We start from the raw sequence: 17357 nt of genomic DNA on the forward strand, positions 1-17357 counted from the left end.
GTGAGTAGAACCAGGAGATCACTGTGCACAGCAACAAGATTATGTGATGATCAACTGTGATGGGCTTGGTTCTTTTCAACATGAGGTGATTGAGGCCAATTCCAATAGATTAGTGATGGAGAACCATCTGCATCCAGAGAGAAGACTATGGGGACTGAATGTGGATCACAACATAGTATTATCACCTTTTTTTTTTTTTTAATTGTCGTTTGCTTGCTTTGTTCCTTAATTTTTTTTTCTTTTTGATCTGATTTTTCTTGTGCAGCATGATAAATGTGGAAATATATTTAGAAGAATTGTACATGTTTAACCTTTATTGGATTATTTGCTTTTTTTAGGGAGGGGAGGAGGAGTAAGGGAAGGAGAAAAACTTGGAACACAAGGTTTTGCAAGGGTGAATGTAGAAAACTATCTTTGCATGTATCTTGAAAACAAAAAGCCATAATTTAAAAACAAAACAAAACAAAGACAGTCCAGTCCTTTAAAAGTTCATATTTTAATTGGAGGAAGAAGACAACTTACATAGAGGAGTGGTAGTCAAGGAAGGGGGAAGAAAGGCTGCTGGTGAGGCTATTGAGCAGATGGCCTGTGGATTAGAAAGTAAAAACCTAAATGAATGAAAACTAAATATCTATCCTCCAGATTATGACAAGCAGCTGGAGGGCCAGTCTGTTGAATTCATATGTGCATCAGTACATATATTGATGATAGGCAATGTAAGTGAACAATGAGTTAATCACAGAATTGGAGGAAGAAAGTTTGCTGGATTGCTCTTTGGAAAATGGGCAGTATTTTTAACGATTCTCCCACTGATCCTCAGTGCAAAGACCCAACTTTTCAACATAATTGTTCTCTGTGCAATATTGAACAGCTGACAGTTGTACAGTATTGCAATCTCAGGAATCACAGTACTGGTGATGCAAAGGTCAGGGAAGCTATGCATAGCGAATGTAAGGAGGCCACAGTGGATTAGCAGTGATCAAGAAGTCACAGAAGAAAATTCATCAAGATGGATGATTTGTCAATGAGAATGGAGTCATGTGGTAAGTACAAAAAATAACAGATAGGCTGAGTGCTACCTATAAACTTTAACATGACCTAGAAGAAGGCTTCAAGCATATTTGGTAACTAGTCTGTAGAGGGTCTATAGAACATGAATGAGAATAACATGAGATGGTCAAATGGCATGTATTGATAAATTTCAAGACTTCTGGTCAAGATAGAGGTCTGAACTGGGGTAGATCATCCAGTTCTCACGCGCCAATTCCAGTAAAAAGTTGAAAATTGTAGCAGACTGACTAATGATCGAGAAATCCACTTAGAAACTACAGTAAATGACTTTTTCTACACTAGAATTGTACAAAAAGCTGGTCAGAAATCCATGAGCAATAGGAAAGGAAGCTGCCAACACAGCCAACCCTGTATTACCACAGGCATATAAACAGTCAGCTTCCCAGAGAAACACATGATTCCTATAGAGTTCTGTGTCTGGAAGCAGCAATAGGCAAGGAAACTCCATCCACTATGGCTTAGGAAAGTCAGAAAGCCTTTATCAATCAGAATCATCAGAAAGCTCGATGGTAAGGACCATAGAAGCATTCAGGAAGTAGAAATGACCAATATAGAACAACAGCATTGAGACAGGGACAGCCCAGGATAAGATCCTGAGATGCCACAGAGGACTCTGAAGATCTAAGAACATAGTCTGTAGGGAATTCAAAGATTCTTAAGTTATCTCGTTTTGATTCATTTTCTAGGTCAGTTGTTTTTATATTAAATTAAAAATCATATATTAAATTTAAATATATATTAAAATATTATGTTTTATATTTAAATTAAATACTACATTTTCTTATATTTTTCAATTTTTTTCATTTTGTTCTAATATTTCTTGCTGTCTCTTGGAGCCATTGATTCCTGTTTGTTCAATTGTAGTTTTCAAGGAATCTATTTCTTGGATATGTTTATCATATCTGTTCTAAATGATTTCTTCTTCCAAGGCTTTTATTTCATTTTTTAAAATCTGGTTTCATTTCTTCAAGATATTCATGTAGAATATCTTGTACCTTGAACTGTACCTCCAGTTGTTACAAAATTACTTCCTATTCTTGTGTGTGTGTGTGTGTGTGTGTGCTCTTAAATCTATTCTACCTTACAAAATAGTGTTTTCTTTGACTTACTCATGTTTCTAGCTTTAGTTCCACAATTGGGACTTTGTGCACAGTTCAAGATCTGCCCTTTGCTGGCCTTTTAAAAGGGTACGGTAATCAACTCCTTTTGGTCTGGCCCTGGATGTAGTGGGTTTCTGAATAGAAACTTATCCTGGAACCTCTTATCTCCCTCCCAAGAGATTGTTATGAAAACAAAATAATATTTGTAAAGTGCTTTGCAAATCTTAAGGAGTCTCATGAATGTTTTTATTATTATTATTATTATTTCAATTAAATTTGAAGGATCTTACCCATTTTTCTTATTAAATTATTCTACTTCATCCTTTGTAATTAATGCTGGCATATTATTGCCATTATCTTTGAGGTAATGATACTTGATTCCTGCAAAATGAGATAATCTAGTATCCCAAAGAAACAACATTTCCTACTACCTAAAAATATATGATTAAACCAGCTCTGCTAATTCTTTTGGGCACTTTATTGAGAAGAATCTATGGTACATCCTTCCCTTTGAAGGAGAGAAAGCTGAAAAGGAAAACATCTTGATGTCTTCCAATTTCACTTCCAATGAAAAATCCAATTTGGAAGCTGTTTAGTTTTTCTATTGGTATAGTGTAACTATTTTTTGGTCACTTGACAAAAATCTTACATTTAAAGTATCAAGTTGTAGGTGACCTAAAAATGGTGTGAAAAACCTTCCTCCTTTTAGTAGAAAAGTAGAAGACTAAAGGCATAGAGTGTTGTGTACATGATCAGATTCATTAGCAATGTAGGTTGATTTGTCTTTAGTGTTTTTCTTACTTTGTGGGAGGATTTGAGAAGGAGGAGGTTTATTGAAATAAGATTGCAATATTAAAAAAAAAAAAACAAAAAAGCCCTAATCCATTGATTTGGGAATAGCTAAACAAACTGTGGTACCCAGAGGAAGAAAGAATGGGTCAGTGTGGAAGGGGTGGAAGAATAGCACAGATAATATCGTGGACCAGAAGCCCCAGCCAGAAAGGACTATGCCTGTATGAGGCCTCCTGCTAAGTAAATAAGCTGGCCTGGGAAACAATTAGAATTGATAAACTAAGGCTATATTTTAAGCACCACCAAACTGAATACTTGTAATTTACTTTCCTGCACTTACTTTATATTTTGTATTTTCCAATTCTTCTCATTGTAGTAAAGAAGTTTTTGTATCCTGAATATTTGACTAAGGATACAGAATTTCAGTTCTTATACCTAAGTGAAGCTCCAAGAGAGGACAAAAACATAAAAGAAAATTCTCAATCTCCTGAGTGACAGAAAAAGTACTAATCATGAGATATTTCTTATATTCTTTCCCATGTAATCACTGCTATTTGTCCACTCATGGAACAAGAGGCAAAGTGAGAGAAGGTGATGGCCATCAGTAACCTTCCTGGACTACTAAAGTTCCAGAGTTCATGGTTTACAAAATACTGGTCTTTAGACTGAGAATCTATCTTAATTGAAGAGGAAAATTACCCATGCTTAGTTTTATTTTTAATCTATTATTTTCCTGTGATATTTTAGCACTTGATTCTACCAGCACTCTGCTAGAAACACAAAGTCCTACCTACATGTTATTCCAAAGGACAGTATCCTGTAGAGTGCATTTTCTTCACCTTGGTAGGTATGAATATAGTTCAGTCCAGCAGAATCTCATAGATACCAAGCAGACATCAGATCTGGACCTGTGCCATCCATATTTGTTTTTGATAAAGAAAAACTGATTTGATATAATAAAATGTCACAAATTAAGACTCAACCCATCATTACTTTCTTGACCCACTGCCACATAAGGCCATATGTGTCTGATATGGGCTAGTCCTTTACCCCTTTTCAGTCCACCTGTCAAATGATTTAGCTCCCATCCCACTTTTAAACCTAAAGTAGCAAAACTCCCACTCCTGATAAAACCTCAATTGAAATTGTGCTTCTTTTTTGAAAGTTGATTTCAGTAGCAAAGGGCATTCTGTAAACAGCTGGTGAAAATAGGCTCAAACTGAATGGTGGCTTGCATTAAATTACACAAGAAAGTCTGATTTACCCTTGTGGGCTTCTTTGTAGTGCCAATCAAACCACTCCACTCTCAGGGGAGACCCTCAAAACAGGGGGAGAGGAGGCAAGGGGAAAAAGGGCAATTTACATCCTTCAGAGACCCAACAGCACAGCAGAACTCTGGGGACCAAGCTACCCGTGGCGTCTGCATCGCAAACAGCTCTTCAGCAAACCCTCACCTGCACAAGGTCAGCTTTCAGGGTCAATATAAAATGTCCTCAATTGCTGTCCTCTCTTGCCCTTAGCTGTCAATCCCTGCTGAGTGCTGCGAGCAGCCTCAGGTGCCCCTCTTCCCTCCCTCCTCCAGAACCCATTCTTCAACGTCAGCTCATTGATCCAAGGATGTTGGGAGAGCAGCACAGAGAAACACGAGTGTGGAAGGGGCCATCAATCACTAAATGCCACAGGACGTAAAGAAGTGTGCATACAGTTTTGGTCCATCTCATCTTTGAGCCTAACACTTCCTCTTCCCTCCATTAATTACTCCAACACATCATTTAGGCTGAAGTGGCTCATCACTGAGATGGAATATAGTAGGAAAAAACATAAAGGCGGAGCTCACCGAAGATATCAGAAGCACTGGGAATTGAAAGCACTGGAATCCCAACTATTCAGAAATCTCTAATAGTTTAGTCAATATTTATTTGATTTGGATGTGTTTTATGATACTTTAATGTATCTTTTTAAAAAATGAAAATATTTCCATTGGCATCAAGAAATATTCAAACTAGTGATTGACTTTAGTGAGATTTTTACATACGCCTCTATACAGCTTCTAGACATCCTCAAAAAGCTGATTTGACCCACAGCTGGGATGAACAGTTGGCTGGAAGCAAAGAGTGAATGAATGCTGGACTCAGGAAGCCCAGTTTCAAATACAGGCTCTAACACTTATGAACCAAGTAACTAAGGTCAAGATCAATCCATTTCTCTGAACCTCCCTTTTTTCATTTGTGAAATGTATATAATAATATTGGCACCAAGTTCACCACAAAGTTGCTGTGAGCCAAATACTTTGGAAACCTTGAAATAATATATATGTGAGTTGTTATTATGATGAAGATTATCACACAAATAGCTCCAGGAAAGGGCAATACTGTATACTGTTCAACACATATGTGTGATGAAATGAAGAAAAATGACAATATCCTCTAAAAAGAACTTTACTGGAGCATGATTTATTTTTACCCATCGTTCAGGGATAGAGATCAAAGCTTTTGGCCATAAAAATAAGTTTAAGACCATTAATTTTTTCTTTTTATAAATGGTATTTTCCAACACAGACACTTGAAAGAAATTTACTGTGATCTCACCTCCATTCATGCCTTTTTCCCCCCATGCAATTGTCAATATCCTTCCATATACCTTCATGGCACAGACCTATCTCTGTGTGATATCAGCATAAATTTGGGGCAGTTGACTAGCAATTATCCCTCATATTTAGTCCAAATCCAAACATTTTAGATGATATCTTTGCACCAGTTCTAACCCACAAATTACCACTGGAAACAGCCTCATAATACCTAACATGATATTATTCATTACCTTCCAGATCAATGGCACCCAATACAGTATTTATTCATTGCCCTCTGGCACTAATCATGGCAACATTCATGCCTCTGGTTCCTAGTGCCCAACAGGACATCACTTTTTGCCATCTAGATCACTGGAGTCCAACATGATGTCACTTATTGCCCTGTGGATCTTTCTCCCACAACATGACATCATTCATTGCTTTCTGGATTTCTCTCATCCAATATGTCATCATTCATTTCCCTTTGGATCACTGGCACCCAACATGACATCATTCATTGCCCTTTGGGTTGCCTATAATTTTTGGTTCTTATGAATTTTAAGGTATTCCATAATTCACAGTTATCCAGCATTGTTGGAAGAGTCATATCAAAGAGATCTGATGTAAAAAAATCATGGGATAAATCCTCCCCCAGTGAAGCAGGACATGTAAAGTAAATTAGATCTTTTCAAATAAATCATGTACTTTTAAGAAATCCTAGTGTGTTTTTTTTTTAATCCCATAGCAAAATAAATGGGGCAGTTGGCATTGTAGACATAGTATTAGGCCTGGAAGCAGAAAGACTGGCTCAAGATACTTCCTAGCTACATGGGCCTGGGCAACTCATGTAATCCTTTTTGCCTCAGTTTCCTCATCTGTAAAATGAGATAGAGAAAAAAATGGCAAACCATTCCAGAATCTTTGCCATGAAAACTCCAAATGGGAATCACAGAGTCAGACATAACATAACTACAATAAAAACAAACACAAAATAAATATCACTTTTTATATTTTTAAAGAAAAAACTTGCTTTGGCCAGAGAAATCCACTTTATCCTTATAGGCTTTCAAGTCCAATCAAGCCAAAAGCATTTAAGTGCCTACTCTGTGCCAGACATTGAGCTAAGTGTAAATAGGAAGCAGAGATGTCCTTCCTTAGTAGATAGTCTCTAAAGAGACAGGCAGTCCGTTAGGCCTCTTTGGCACACATCAATTTAGCCAAATGTCAATAGAATTTCAGGTATAAAAATGTCAAAATGAGATAGTTTTCATATTTTGTAATTTATTTTGAGAACTGCTGTTAATATTTGGTCATAAAATTAGGATTTTTCTTCAAAAATGTCAAACTTTTTTTTTCATGAATGAGACTTTTGAGGTGGTATAACATTATAATGCTAATCAATCAGAAAATATGATCCTCTTAACATCACATAAATGTGCTTCAGGGCCATTTGTTCTAGTAAGGGCAATCTACCTTACTTGACAGCACATTCAATTATTCCGGTCACCTCAGCCTTCCTCCTGTCTCACTCCAGAAAGCATAAACTCTAAGACCTACAGAGTACATTTTATTCTACACTGCAACCAAATTCATACATAATGTCACTGGAGAACTATCAGCTTTCCTTGATGAAGGACAGGACTATTGTGAGTAAATGACAGGCTCGTAGCATCATTGACTTAAGAGTTAGAAGAGATCAACTGGCTATCTAGTCCAGCCTCCCTCACTTACAGGGGAATAAACTGAGGCTGAGAGAGATTAAATGTCTGACTCAAAGTCACATAAGAGATATGTAAAACAGCTAAGACAATTCAGACCCTGAAAGTCCAAATCCAGGGCTCTCTCCGCCCACAGACAAATAAGAAATCATCACGTAAACAGATCATCTCAACAATCTGTTCTTCAATCAAGCATCACAGTGGGGAGAGCTCACGGACCATAGACTGTAGATTTAGAACTAAAAGGATCTCAGAGGCCATCAAGACCAACCCTTTCATTTTACATATGAGAAAACTGAGGCTTGGAGAGAGTAAGCCACTTGCTCAGGGGCTGAGGCAGCATTTAAACTTGTCTTCCTGATTTATCTAAATCTTTATCCACTACATTCCTCATGCTAGTAAAAATGCAGACGGGAATTTCCTCTTCTCTCTTTGATCTTCCTCATCTTCTGAACGAAATCCTAAGAAGTTGCAAAATGCCCAAGAGATAGAAAAGAAGGAGAGAAGGACCTGTCCCTCAATAATTCACACACAAGAGCTGGCACTCTACCTGTGAATTCTGTAAGCTAGAATAACATCAGACTTACCACTTTGGCATTGAATTCAGGCAGCATAACACAGGTAGCCCCTACCCAGAATGGACAAAGCATCTTGTTGACCACACCATGGACATGGTGCAATGGAAGCACGTGAAGGATCACATCATCTTTTGTCCATGCCCATTTGTCAACAAGTCCCGTTATCTGAAAGGAAGCAAACACAAGGCCTTGGAAAACACAGAATGACAGGCAGGTGTCAATGAGCATTGTTATGACTTAAATAAAGGAAGTTCTAGGATAGGTTCTTGTGGAAAGCTTTCCTATTTTTTAACACGATTATTGTTAGCTTTTCAATCTAAAATACACATAGTGTATAATAAAAGTTTCCAGAGAAGTCACCAAAGATAATCAAAGAAAGAATAATGATGTATTTTAAAATATTTTCTTAATTTAAAAAAATACACATAAATGAGAAATGTTACTGCTTGAAGGAACTTCAGTGGATAGCTAAAGCAATCTTTCATTTTACAGATGAGAAAAACAATATCCAGGAAGTCACGGCTAACAAATCTAGAGACAAGATTTGAATTCAGTACTCTTTCCATATTGCCTCTCATAGAACCACTATTTATTTGAAATAAGTTTCTGACAATTAATGCATTTATTGTCTTAATCATTTTCCCTTGTTTATCTTCAAAAAAGTCATATTATTAGTTAATAAAAAGTAATACATAACTCTTTTAATCAATGAGGAAGCATTTATTAATTATTAAATTTCTAGCATGAATGTGCCAGGCACTGAATTAGTGTGTGAGGAAATAAAGACAAACATGAGATAATCCCTTCTCTCAGGGAGGAGACATGTACATGTATAGATCTAGACAATATTGATCTAAGTAAATTTGGGATTTTGGAGACACAGGCAGTGTCAGGAAAGACTTTACTTAAAAGGTGATTCCTGATCTGCATCTGATGGAAGAAAATGACTCTTTCAGGTTAAGGGAAGTATGCAAGATGGCCAGAACAAAGGCAATGTGAGGAGGGTGACCCACGAGTGAAGAACAGAGAGAAGACCAGTTTGGTTGGACCAGAGAAGGCAGACATGTAGGTGAGGTGCAATGAGGCTGATAAGATAGGTTGAGACCAGGCTTTGAACAACTTTAAAAGCCAGACAAAGGAGTTTATATTTTATTTCTAGAGAAAGTAAGAAAGCAATTGGAATTTATGAAGTGGGAAGAAGTGGGGAAGACAGGGTCAGAGATCTGTGATTAAAAAAAATCATTAGAAACTGTGTGGAGGGTTAGGCAGAAAGGGAAGGGATTATTTAACTAAATGACATAAGTTCTTCATATAACTCGAATCAGCCAAGATCTAATTCAGCTAAGGAGGCACTTTAGGTGATACAGAGGGTAGAGTGTCAGGTCAAGAAGATTTGAGTTCAAATCCAGATTCAGGCACTTACTAATTATGTGACCCTGGGCAAGTAGAAAATACAGAAAAAACTGTATTTGCCTCAGTTTCTTCATCTACGAGCTAGAGAAAGAAATGGCAAATTACTCCAGTATCTTTGCCAAGAAAACCCCAACCAGGGTCACAAAGATTTGAATACAACTGAAAAACGATTGAACAACAATTTAGCTAAGGAGTGATACCTTTCTAGTTATCCTAGAGAAAATTAAATGAACGGACCTCCAAATTTTACCTCAGGTTATTAGCTCCTAATTCTAGAGTCTAAACCAGGAAACTCTTGAGACAATTATATTATTATGAACCCCTTTCTGAACATTTTTCACCAGAGGTAGATACTCTAGAACAACACCAGCAAGTCAACTCACCACTGCTTTTAGATTCTGGTGTGTACTTAGGACTCCTTTAGGTCTGCCCGTCGTCCCACTTGTGTAGATGATCATGGCCCCCCTATCTTTCCACTCCAATTGGGGAGCACACTCTTGGGTTGGTTCATCTGCTATTCCATCATAGACTGTCGATGTAAGGGGCAAAAACGATACCCCTATCTTGTTAACAATGGGAGTTAAAAGATCCACATACTCACTGCCTGCAATGACCAAAGAGCTCTGGGAATCCTGAATGACGTATTCCAGCTCAGATGCTGGATGCTTCTTATACAAAGGAACAGCAATACCTCCACTCATCCAGGATGCCCACTGGGCAATGACATAAGACACATCATTGGAGCAGATGAAGGAGATCCTTTCTCCCTTAATGTCTCCATTGGGGCAGTTGTGAATCTTGCATATTTCCTGAGACAAACGAAGACTTTTGTAGTAAAGGTCTTTGTATGTATACTGTCCACGGTGGTCAATCAGGGCGATTTTGTCCCCATATGCCAAAGCTCTGGTGAACACTGGAGCAATATTTTCTGAATAGGTCACTCTGGTTGTGTGCAGATGGTTTCTGAGATGGCCATGCTTTCTGAGTCTTAAGGAACCCTGCCGATAATAGGTCAGGGCATGAACTAGACGCTGGAATGACAAGCTCATATGGAGAGGCTTCAAGCTGATAAACATTTCACCTATATTTATCTAGGTTCAAGGCTGCAAAAAAGGAATTATGAACAAACATGTTACAAGCTATGTTACTATTTATATAAACATAAACATTTTCCTTACCACATAAAAGAGGTAAATTTGAGTCAGAATGCTCATAATTTTTAAAGTCTTACAAATAAAATCAAAATGAAATTTAGTTTACTTTTCAAAGCTTAAAGTAACATACACAAATGAACTACTGATACTTTTGCAATGCACTATTTTTGAGTATTTAAAAATTCATGGATCAATTCTTAGTACTCTCTTCCTCACTTTCCACCAAATGGACAATGAGCCAAGTCCGGAGATGAAGAAGAGATCAGGCAAACTTTTTCAATGATCCCAATTTATTCTCTACCACAAAAGCCCACTTTGTTTCAATATTCTTTTTATACTGCTTACATGTAGAATTAAAGTCTCAAGAGAACCCTCAAAACAGTGGGGAGATTCATGGTAGCTGTAGGCAGACTATAACATATTACTGACAATGTCCTGAGCACAAGAAATAATGGGAAAACCATCATAAAGGACATGGATAATTGGAAAAGTAGACAGGTCAGTTGTATAGTAAGAAGGATGGATGGCATAGTATCTATAATCAGTAACTAACAAACATTTATTAAGCACTGGCTACATGGGAGGCACTGTGCTAAGTGCTAGGGATACAAAAAAAAGTAAAAAATAGTGGCTACTCTTAAGAAGTTTACAATCATATGAGGGAAACAATATGCAAATAACTACGTACAAACAAGATAATCAATAGAGGAAAGGCACTAGAAGGAGGGGAATCAAGAATAACCTCTTGTAAAAGGTGGGATTATACAAGGCCATGGAAAAGTTAGGAGGCAGAAGTAAGGCAAGAAAGAATTTCAAGTATATGACAGTCAATAAAAAATGCCTGGGAGAGGGTGGTAGTTTAAGGAGATGGACTGTCTTATGTTAAGTACAGCAAGGAGACCAGTCACTGGATTGCAGATGTTGAGGGAAGAAATGTAACGTGTGAAAAGACTGGAAAGATGAGAGGTAGGGTAGGGAGGGCTAGACTATAAAAGGCTTTAAATTCAGTTTTGGTTGTTTCTCTTTTTCATTTTCTCTTTAAAAAAAAAAAAACAAAACCTCTTTGTTATAATAGATGGTTATGAGAAAAGTGAGAAATACAGGAGGAAAATTAGGTGATGTCAAAAAAGAGGATGTCAATTAAATTAAAAAAAAAACTAAAAGCTTTTGCATGAAAAAAAAATTAACATATTTAGAATAAGAAGGGAAGTATTACGGAGAAAATCTTTGGATTAAATATTTCTGTAAAGTTCTGACACTCAAACTATAGATTTAACAAAACAGAAACGTATAAGACCAAGTGCCACTCACCAAAGGAAACAGTGTTCAAGAAAAAGAACAGCAAATGATTAATAATCATTTGAAAGAATACTCCAAATTACTAATAATAGAGACCTGTTAATTAAAACATCCTGAGGTTGTATCTCACACTCAGCAAATTGCCAAAGATGAGAAAAGATATGAGTAGTCAATGTTGGAGAAATTATGGAAAGACAGGTACACTAAATGCGCCTATGAATTGTTCTGATCATTTTGAAAAACAACTTGGAATTATACCAGGAAAGTAACTGGAATATTTATGTTTAATTCAGAGGTCCCATTAGAGATCAATGATAAAAAAGAAAAGTTCCACATATACCAAAATAATTATAATAGTGCTATTCTGTGAAAGTAAAGAACTGAAATAAAGTAGATGCTCATCAGTTGGAAAATGGATAGGCAAATTGGAGTACATAAATTTAATGGAATATTATTAACTTATAATGGAACAATAAACATAATATAGAAAAACATGAAAAAATTCTATAAACTGATAAAAACTGAAGTAAGCAAAACCAGGAAAACAATATATATATGAAGACCACAACAGTGGAAATGGAAAAAATACCAACAAAATAATCATAACTGAATGTTGTTAAATCATAATGACCAAGCGTGGGTTCCAAAAAAGAAATATGAAATAACATCTCCCTCTGCTTCTATGCAGAAGTGTGAGTTCATGGGTGTGAGACTCTACACATTATGTAGGACTTTTTTTGATAAGTTGATTTATTATTCAGTCATTTTCAGTCATGTCTGACTCTTTGGGACCCTCTCTGGGGTTTTCTTGGCAAAAGAAACCAGAGTAGTTTGCCATTTCCTTCTCTAGCTCATTTTATAGATGAAAAAAACTGAGGCAAACAGGATTGAGTGACTTGTCCAGGGTCACACAGCTATTAAGTATCTGAAGCCAGATTTGACCTCAGGAAGAGGAGAATCTTCCTGACTTCGGGCCCAGCATTATATCCACTTTAACATTTAATTGTCCTCAGGAGATCATTATATACTTCAACAACAATACTATATGATGACCAGTTCTGATGGACCTGGCCATCCTCAGCAACGAGATCAACCAAATCATTTCCAATGGAGCAGTAATGAACTGAACCAGCTAGCCCAGAGAAAGAACTCTGGGAGATGACTAAAAACCATTACATTGAATTCCCAATCCCTATATTTATGCCCACATGCATTTTTTATTTCCTTCACAAGCTAATTGTACAATATTTCAGAGTCTGATTCTTTTTGTACAGCAAAATAACGGTTTGGTCATGTATACTTATTGTGTATCTAATTTATATTTTAATATATTTAACATCTACTGGTCATCCTGCCATCTGGGGGAGGGGATGGGGGGTAAGAGGTGAAAAATTGGAACAAGAGGTTTGGCAATTGTTAATGCTGTAAAGTTACCCATGCATATATCCTGTAAATAAAAGGATATTAAATTAAAAAAAAAAAAAGAAATTTTGAAAAAATAAAAAATAAATAAAAAAATAACATCTAATTGTCCTGATAAAATGATTTGTTTTGGTGGTTTTTTTTCTTCTGAAGTTATGAGAGAGGGTTTTCAGGGAGAGATAAGAATATTTTGGGAAATGGAGGTGATATATTTTTAAAAACCCATAAATGTAATAAAACTGCTAAGTAACAAAACAGATCTTAAAGTAATATACTAAAGGTTAAGTTTTGAATGATTAAAACAAAAGCAAAAATAAAACCTTGTTGTTGGAAAATATGAATAACCTGGCTAATAAAAGCTAACTTCTTCTCATCAAGGGACTCAAATGAGCAGATGAAGAAAGATGAAGAAATTTGACTGTTTTCATCTTCAGCATTTCAGGAATTATCGTGCTTCCTATATGTCACATGATCACACTGTAAATGGCAATTTTAAAAAATCATGTGAATTTTTATGCTAGAAGGGTGGCATTTGCTTTTTAAAAGTTTAAATGCCATGCCAAATGATAGCCTGATATCCTCCTCCCAATACTTAACAAACCTCCTGCCCTTTACAACCTGATTGCAACCAACCATTTCTATTTCATGATACATCATTTCTGTTTTCATTCTCTATAGTCCAGCTTCTTACTCTTTCTCATATATGACACTTGATTTCCCAGCCTGAAGTCTGTGCATCAGTTATTACTCTCTGCCTGGAATGGCCTCCTACCTTACTGTCGTCATTTGGAATCTTTGGTTTTCTTCATGGCTAAGGGTGGACAACAACTTCTGCATAAAACATTTCCTCATCTCCCCAACGGGTCACGGCTTTGCACATACAAACACACACACACACACGTGTATGTGTATATGTATGTAATATATATATACACATGATGCTTCCACTGACTGAATATAGGAAGGGAGGAACAGTTTCATTCTCACTCTTTGACTGGTACCTTTAAAAGGTTTCTTGGTTGACCCATCGGCTACTCTAAGTTCATCAGTGTGAGGACTCTGTGGAAAAGTATTACAATACATCTATTCCTTCTTGACCTGTGTGACCCCAATCCAGGTCTTTCTGTAAATCACCTAACAAGAACCATTCTCTGCCCCTTCTCCTATTCCCCCATATACACACTGGAGGTCTTCTTCAAGTTCTTTAATATTACAACACTTATGTTGTCCATTTGCTATCCCACTGAAGAGCAACCTAATTAATCTGGCAAGTGAACAGCACAAGTGAGGGCTCACCAGGAGGGCAGAAGAGCTGGCTGTTTTTCAACTGGAGTCCTTTGGTGAGCCAGAGAGAACGCTGACCTAGGAATGCTTCCCCCCAAAGCCTCCTGCAGCTCCTTCCAATTTTCCCCATTAGCCAAATTTAGCCTGATGACTTGAGTGTAATTTGTGCACGTACCACTGGACACAGGATCCTGCCACAGGGCAATTCTTCCCACTGAGAATGCTAAGCTAGAATTAAGTGGATATGTATAAGTCTCTTTTCAAAGTACTTAAGGAGAGGGTGGGAGTGGAGGACTTTTCCTAATTACTTATGCACTAGCAACAGTTTACAAATGAAATTTAACTTAAAAGTTCAAAAAAATCAAGCTGGTCATGACAAATGCAGAAATATGTTTAGAAGACTTGTACATGTTTAACCTACATTGGATCACTTGCAATCTAGGGGATGCAATGGGGGGGATGGGGGAGAAAAATTTGGAACACAAGGTTTTGTAAGAGTAAATGCTGAAAATTATCTTTGCATGTATTTTGAAAATAAAAAGCTATTATTAAATTTTTTAAAAAATCAAGCTAGTCTCTTGTTATCTAAAGAATATTAAAACCTTATTTTCATAGAGAGCAAAACTGAAAACATTTCATTCTCAATGTGAATAGCTTAACTTTGCCAGAAGCTATTTGGATACCCCAACTCCTAATTCTAAGCTTTATAGGAATCCCTTCCTCTTTCCAGACTGTCTTTCACAGGAAAAAGGAAAAGTACATTCATGACCCCAAGCCTTGCAGAGAAGGCTTAGACACCTTCTGTTCATTATGGGCTGAATTAATTCTGAGAATAATCTGTTCCCTCTCTGGTCCACCCCACCATCCCATCTTTCAGGCTGAAGTCAATCAACAAGTCCTTACTAAATGTCTATTATGTGTCTAAGTGAAGCAATACACAGAAAGGCAAAAATTGGAACCTGCCCTCAAGGAGCTTAGAGTGTAAAGGGGAGATAATGGGCAAACAGACAAACAAAATATATAGAGAAAAAAAACATGGACAAAGTCATCATATGGGAGGCACTAGCATTAAAGGGGATCAAGAGACGCTTCTTGTGGAAAGTGAGATGTGGGTTGAGGCTTGAGAAGCCAAAAGGCAGAGGAATGGAGAGAGAGGATTCCAGACATCCAGCTGTGATGTTTAACCTATTTGTTCCTGAAAGGGTCTCATACTGCCTACCCTCACCTCCACCCTGGGTTTGGGACTCATTCTTATTGGGACCAAAAATTGGACAAAGAGAGGATAAACAGACAGCTCTAGAAGGGGAAAGAAACTGACCATTGAGAAGGAAGAAGTTGACTCAGATCTCTCAAGTTCCAAATTAAATTTCTGAAAATCTAAATGATTCATTCACATATATGTCAGACCTTCTAAATGCCACCAAGAAGGTCAGAAATCAGAGAAAGACAGATCAGGGAGAGACAGGTAAGGATACCTTCAGGTCAAGTCTTCCTCTCCTGGACTTTCTCTAACAAAGTACTAGAAACCTCTTCATCTGGGAAGCTCACTCCAGCTTTGGAATTCATACACTGGAAGGGCCTTCCTCTCCTCTGATTGGATGGTTCCTTCCTACGCCCCATCTTAAGGAGGTCCAGGTTAGCCATATGTTTATGGCTCCACTCAACTCTATCAGACATTCTCATCTGGTACCTTCATCTATGCATTTCTCTTCCTGTTCAGCTCACTCTGATGTGTAGTCTTCCTGTATCAGAACACTAAATTCCCTGAAGGGAAAAACTGTCTTTCTTTTGATTTGTATTGCCAGCACTTGGTATATTGTCTAGCAATAGTAAGCACTTAATAAATGTTTGTTGACTTAAAGGTTGAACACTCAAGTTTGTAAACACAATTCCTATTTTAAAACAGAAAATCTGGTTCCTAGTTCAGAAAGATCTAGGGAAAAAAATCACTTACAAAGAGAGAAATATAAACCAAAACATCTATGAGGTTCTATTTCATATGCAGTAAATTAGCAAAGATGACAACAGATTTAGAAATAGTCCATGTTGGAGGAACTGTAGAAAATTGGCACACAAATACTTTGTTGGTGGACCTGCAAAGTAACCCAACTATTTTGGAAAGCAAATGAGAATTATGATTTTAAAAAGTAACTAAAATCAATGGAGTGGAAAGGGTAGAAACTCACCTGAAGTTGAGTTCCCCCACATTTTCAACAACTTTAAATAACACCTCAGGAGCAGCAGAACCCGTAAAAGGATAGAATGAAACAATTTTCCAGCCCAAAACAATGTAAAAGTTGAGTAGGAAAGTCTAGTAAAGGGGATGAGAATGGAGCACAGTCTGTACCCCAGCAAACTAGCAATAGACTTTTTGGAGATAACTGAATCAAAAGCAGCACTGGCTGCTTCCATATTTCTCAGCCCACAGATAATAAGAGGGTTGGTTAATTGGTCAAAAGGAGATTATAGGGGTTCCTTTGTAAGAAATAAATACAGCCCCAAATGCCTCAGGAAAAAAAAAAAAAGAAAGAAATAGGTACAAGACTGTTGCATTGGCCCTATTCTCAGATCCAGGTTACAGTCCTAGGTCATAATCCCAGGGAAAGGAGGAACACACTAGAGATTATAGCTGTAGTGGAGCATGAATCCTGATAACAGTTCCAAAGCAGAAAAGTACTTGTGATCACCGAAAGACCAAAGCACAGGCCAGGAGACACACTTGTCCTTAGATTAGAACTGAAAGCTCATCAACATCCACAACTAGTTATAAAAAACATCTGAAGCTTGAGACAATATCCTTCTACCTCAGGAACAGAGTCCTGTTACGAACCAGAACTCTGAACTTGAAACAAAGGATTCTTACAGGATGCTAAGTCAGTGGAATTGATAGAGATATTGGTTATCTAGTTTAGCATGGTTCAGTATGATTGATTTAATCCTACAACAAATAATGGTTT

General features: G+C 37.1%; 1 protein-coding gene across 1 annotated transcript in view; it reads right to left on the bottom strand.

Annotated features, from left to right (window-relative positions):
- The window catches only part of ACSF3 (acyl-CoA synthetase family member 3), a 226399-nt gene that overhangs the window by 180433 nt on the left and 28609 nt on the right, over positions 1–17357 (bottom strand). The window contains exons 2-3 of the mRNA XM_012540377.3: positions 9625–10344; positions 7838–7993 (exon numbers count right to left, since the gene is read on the bottom strand). Of these exons, the coding sequence (XP_012395831.1) occupies positions 7838–7993; positions 9625–10317 (849 nt within the window). The 5' untranslated portion in view covers positions 10318–10344. The remainder of the gene's footprint in view (positions 1–7837; positions 7994–9624; positions 10345–17357) is intronic.

This window comes from Sarcophilus harrisii, chromosome 2 (assembly GCF_902635505.1).
Source record: "Sarcophilus harrisii chromosome 2, mSarHar1.11, whole genome shotgun sequence".
Taxonomy (NCBI): Eukaryota; Metazoa; Chordata; class Mammalia; order Dasyuromorphia; family Dasyuridae; genus Sarcophilus; species Sarcophilus harrisii.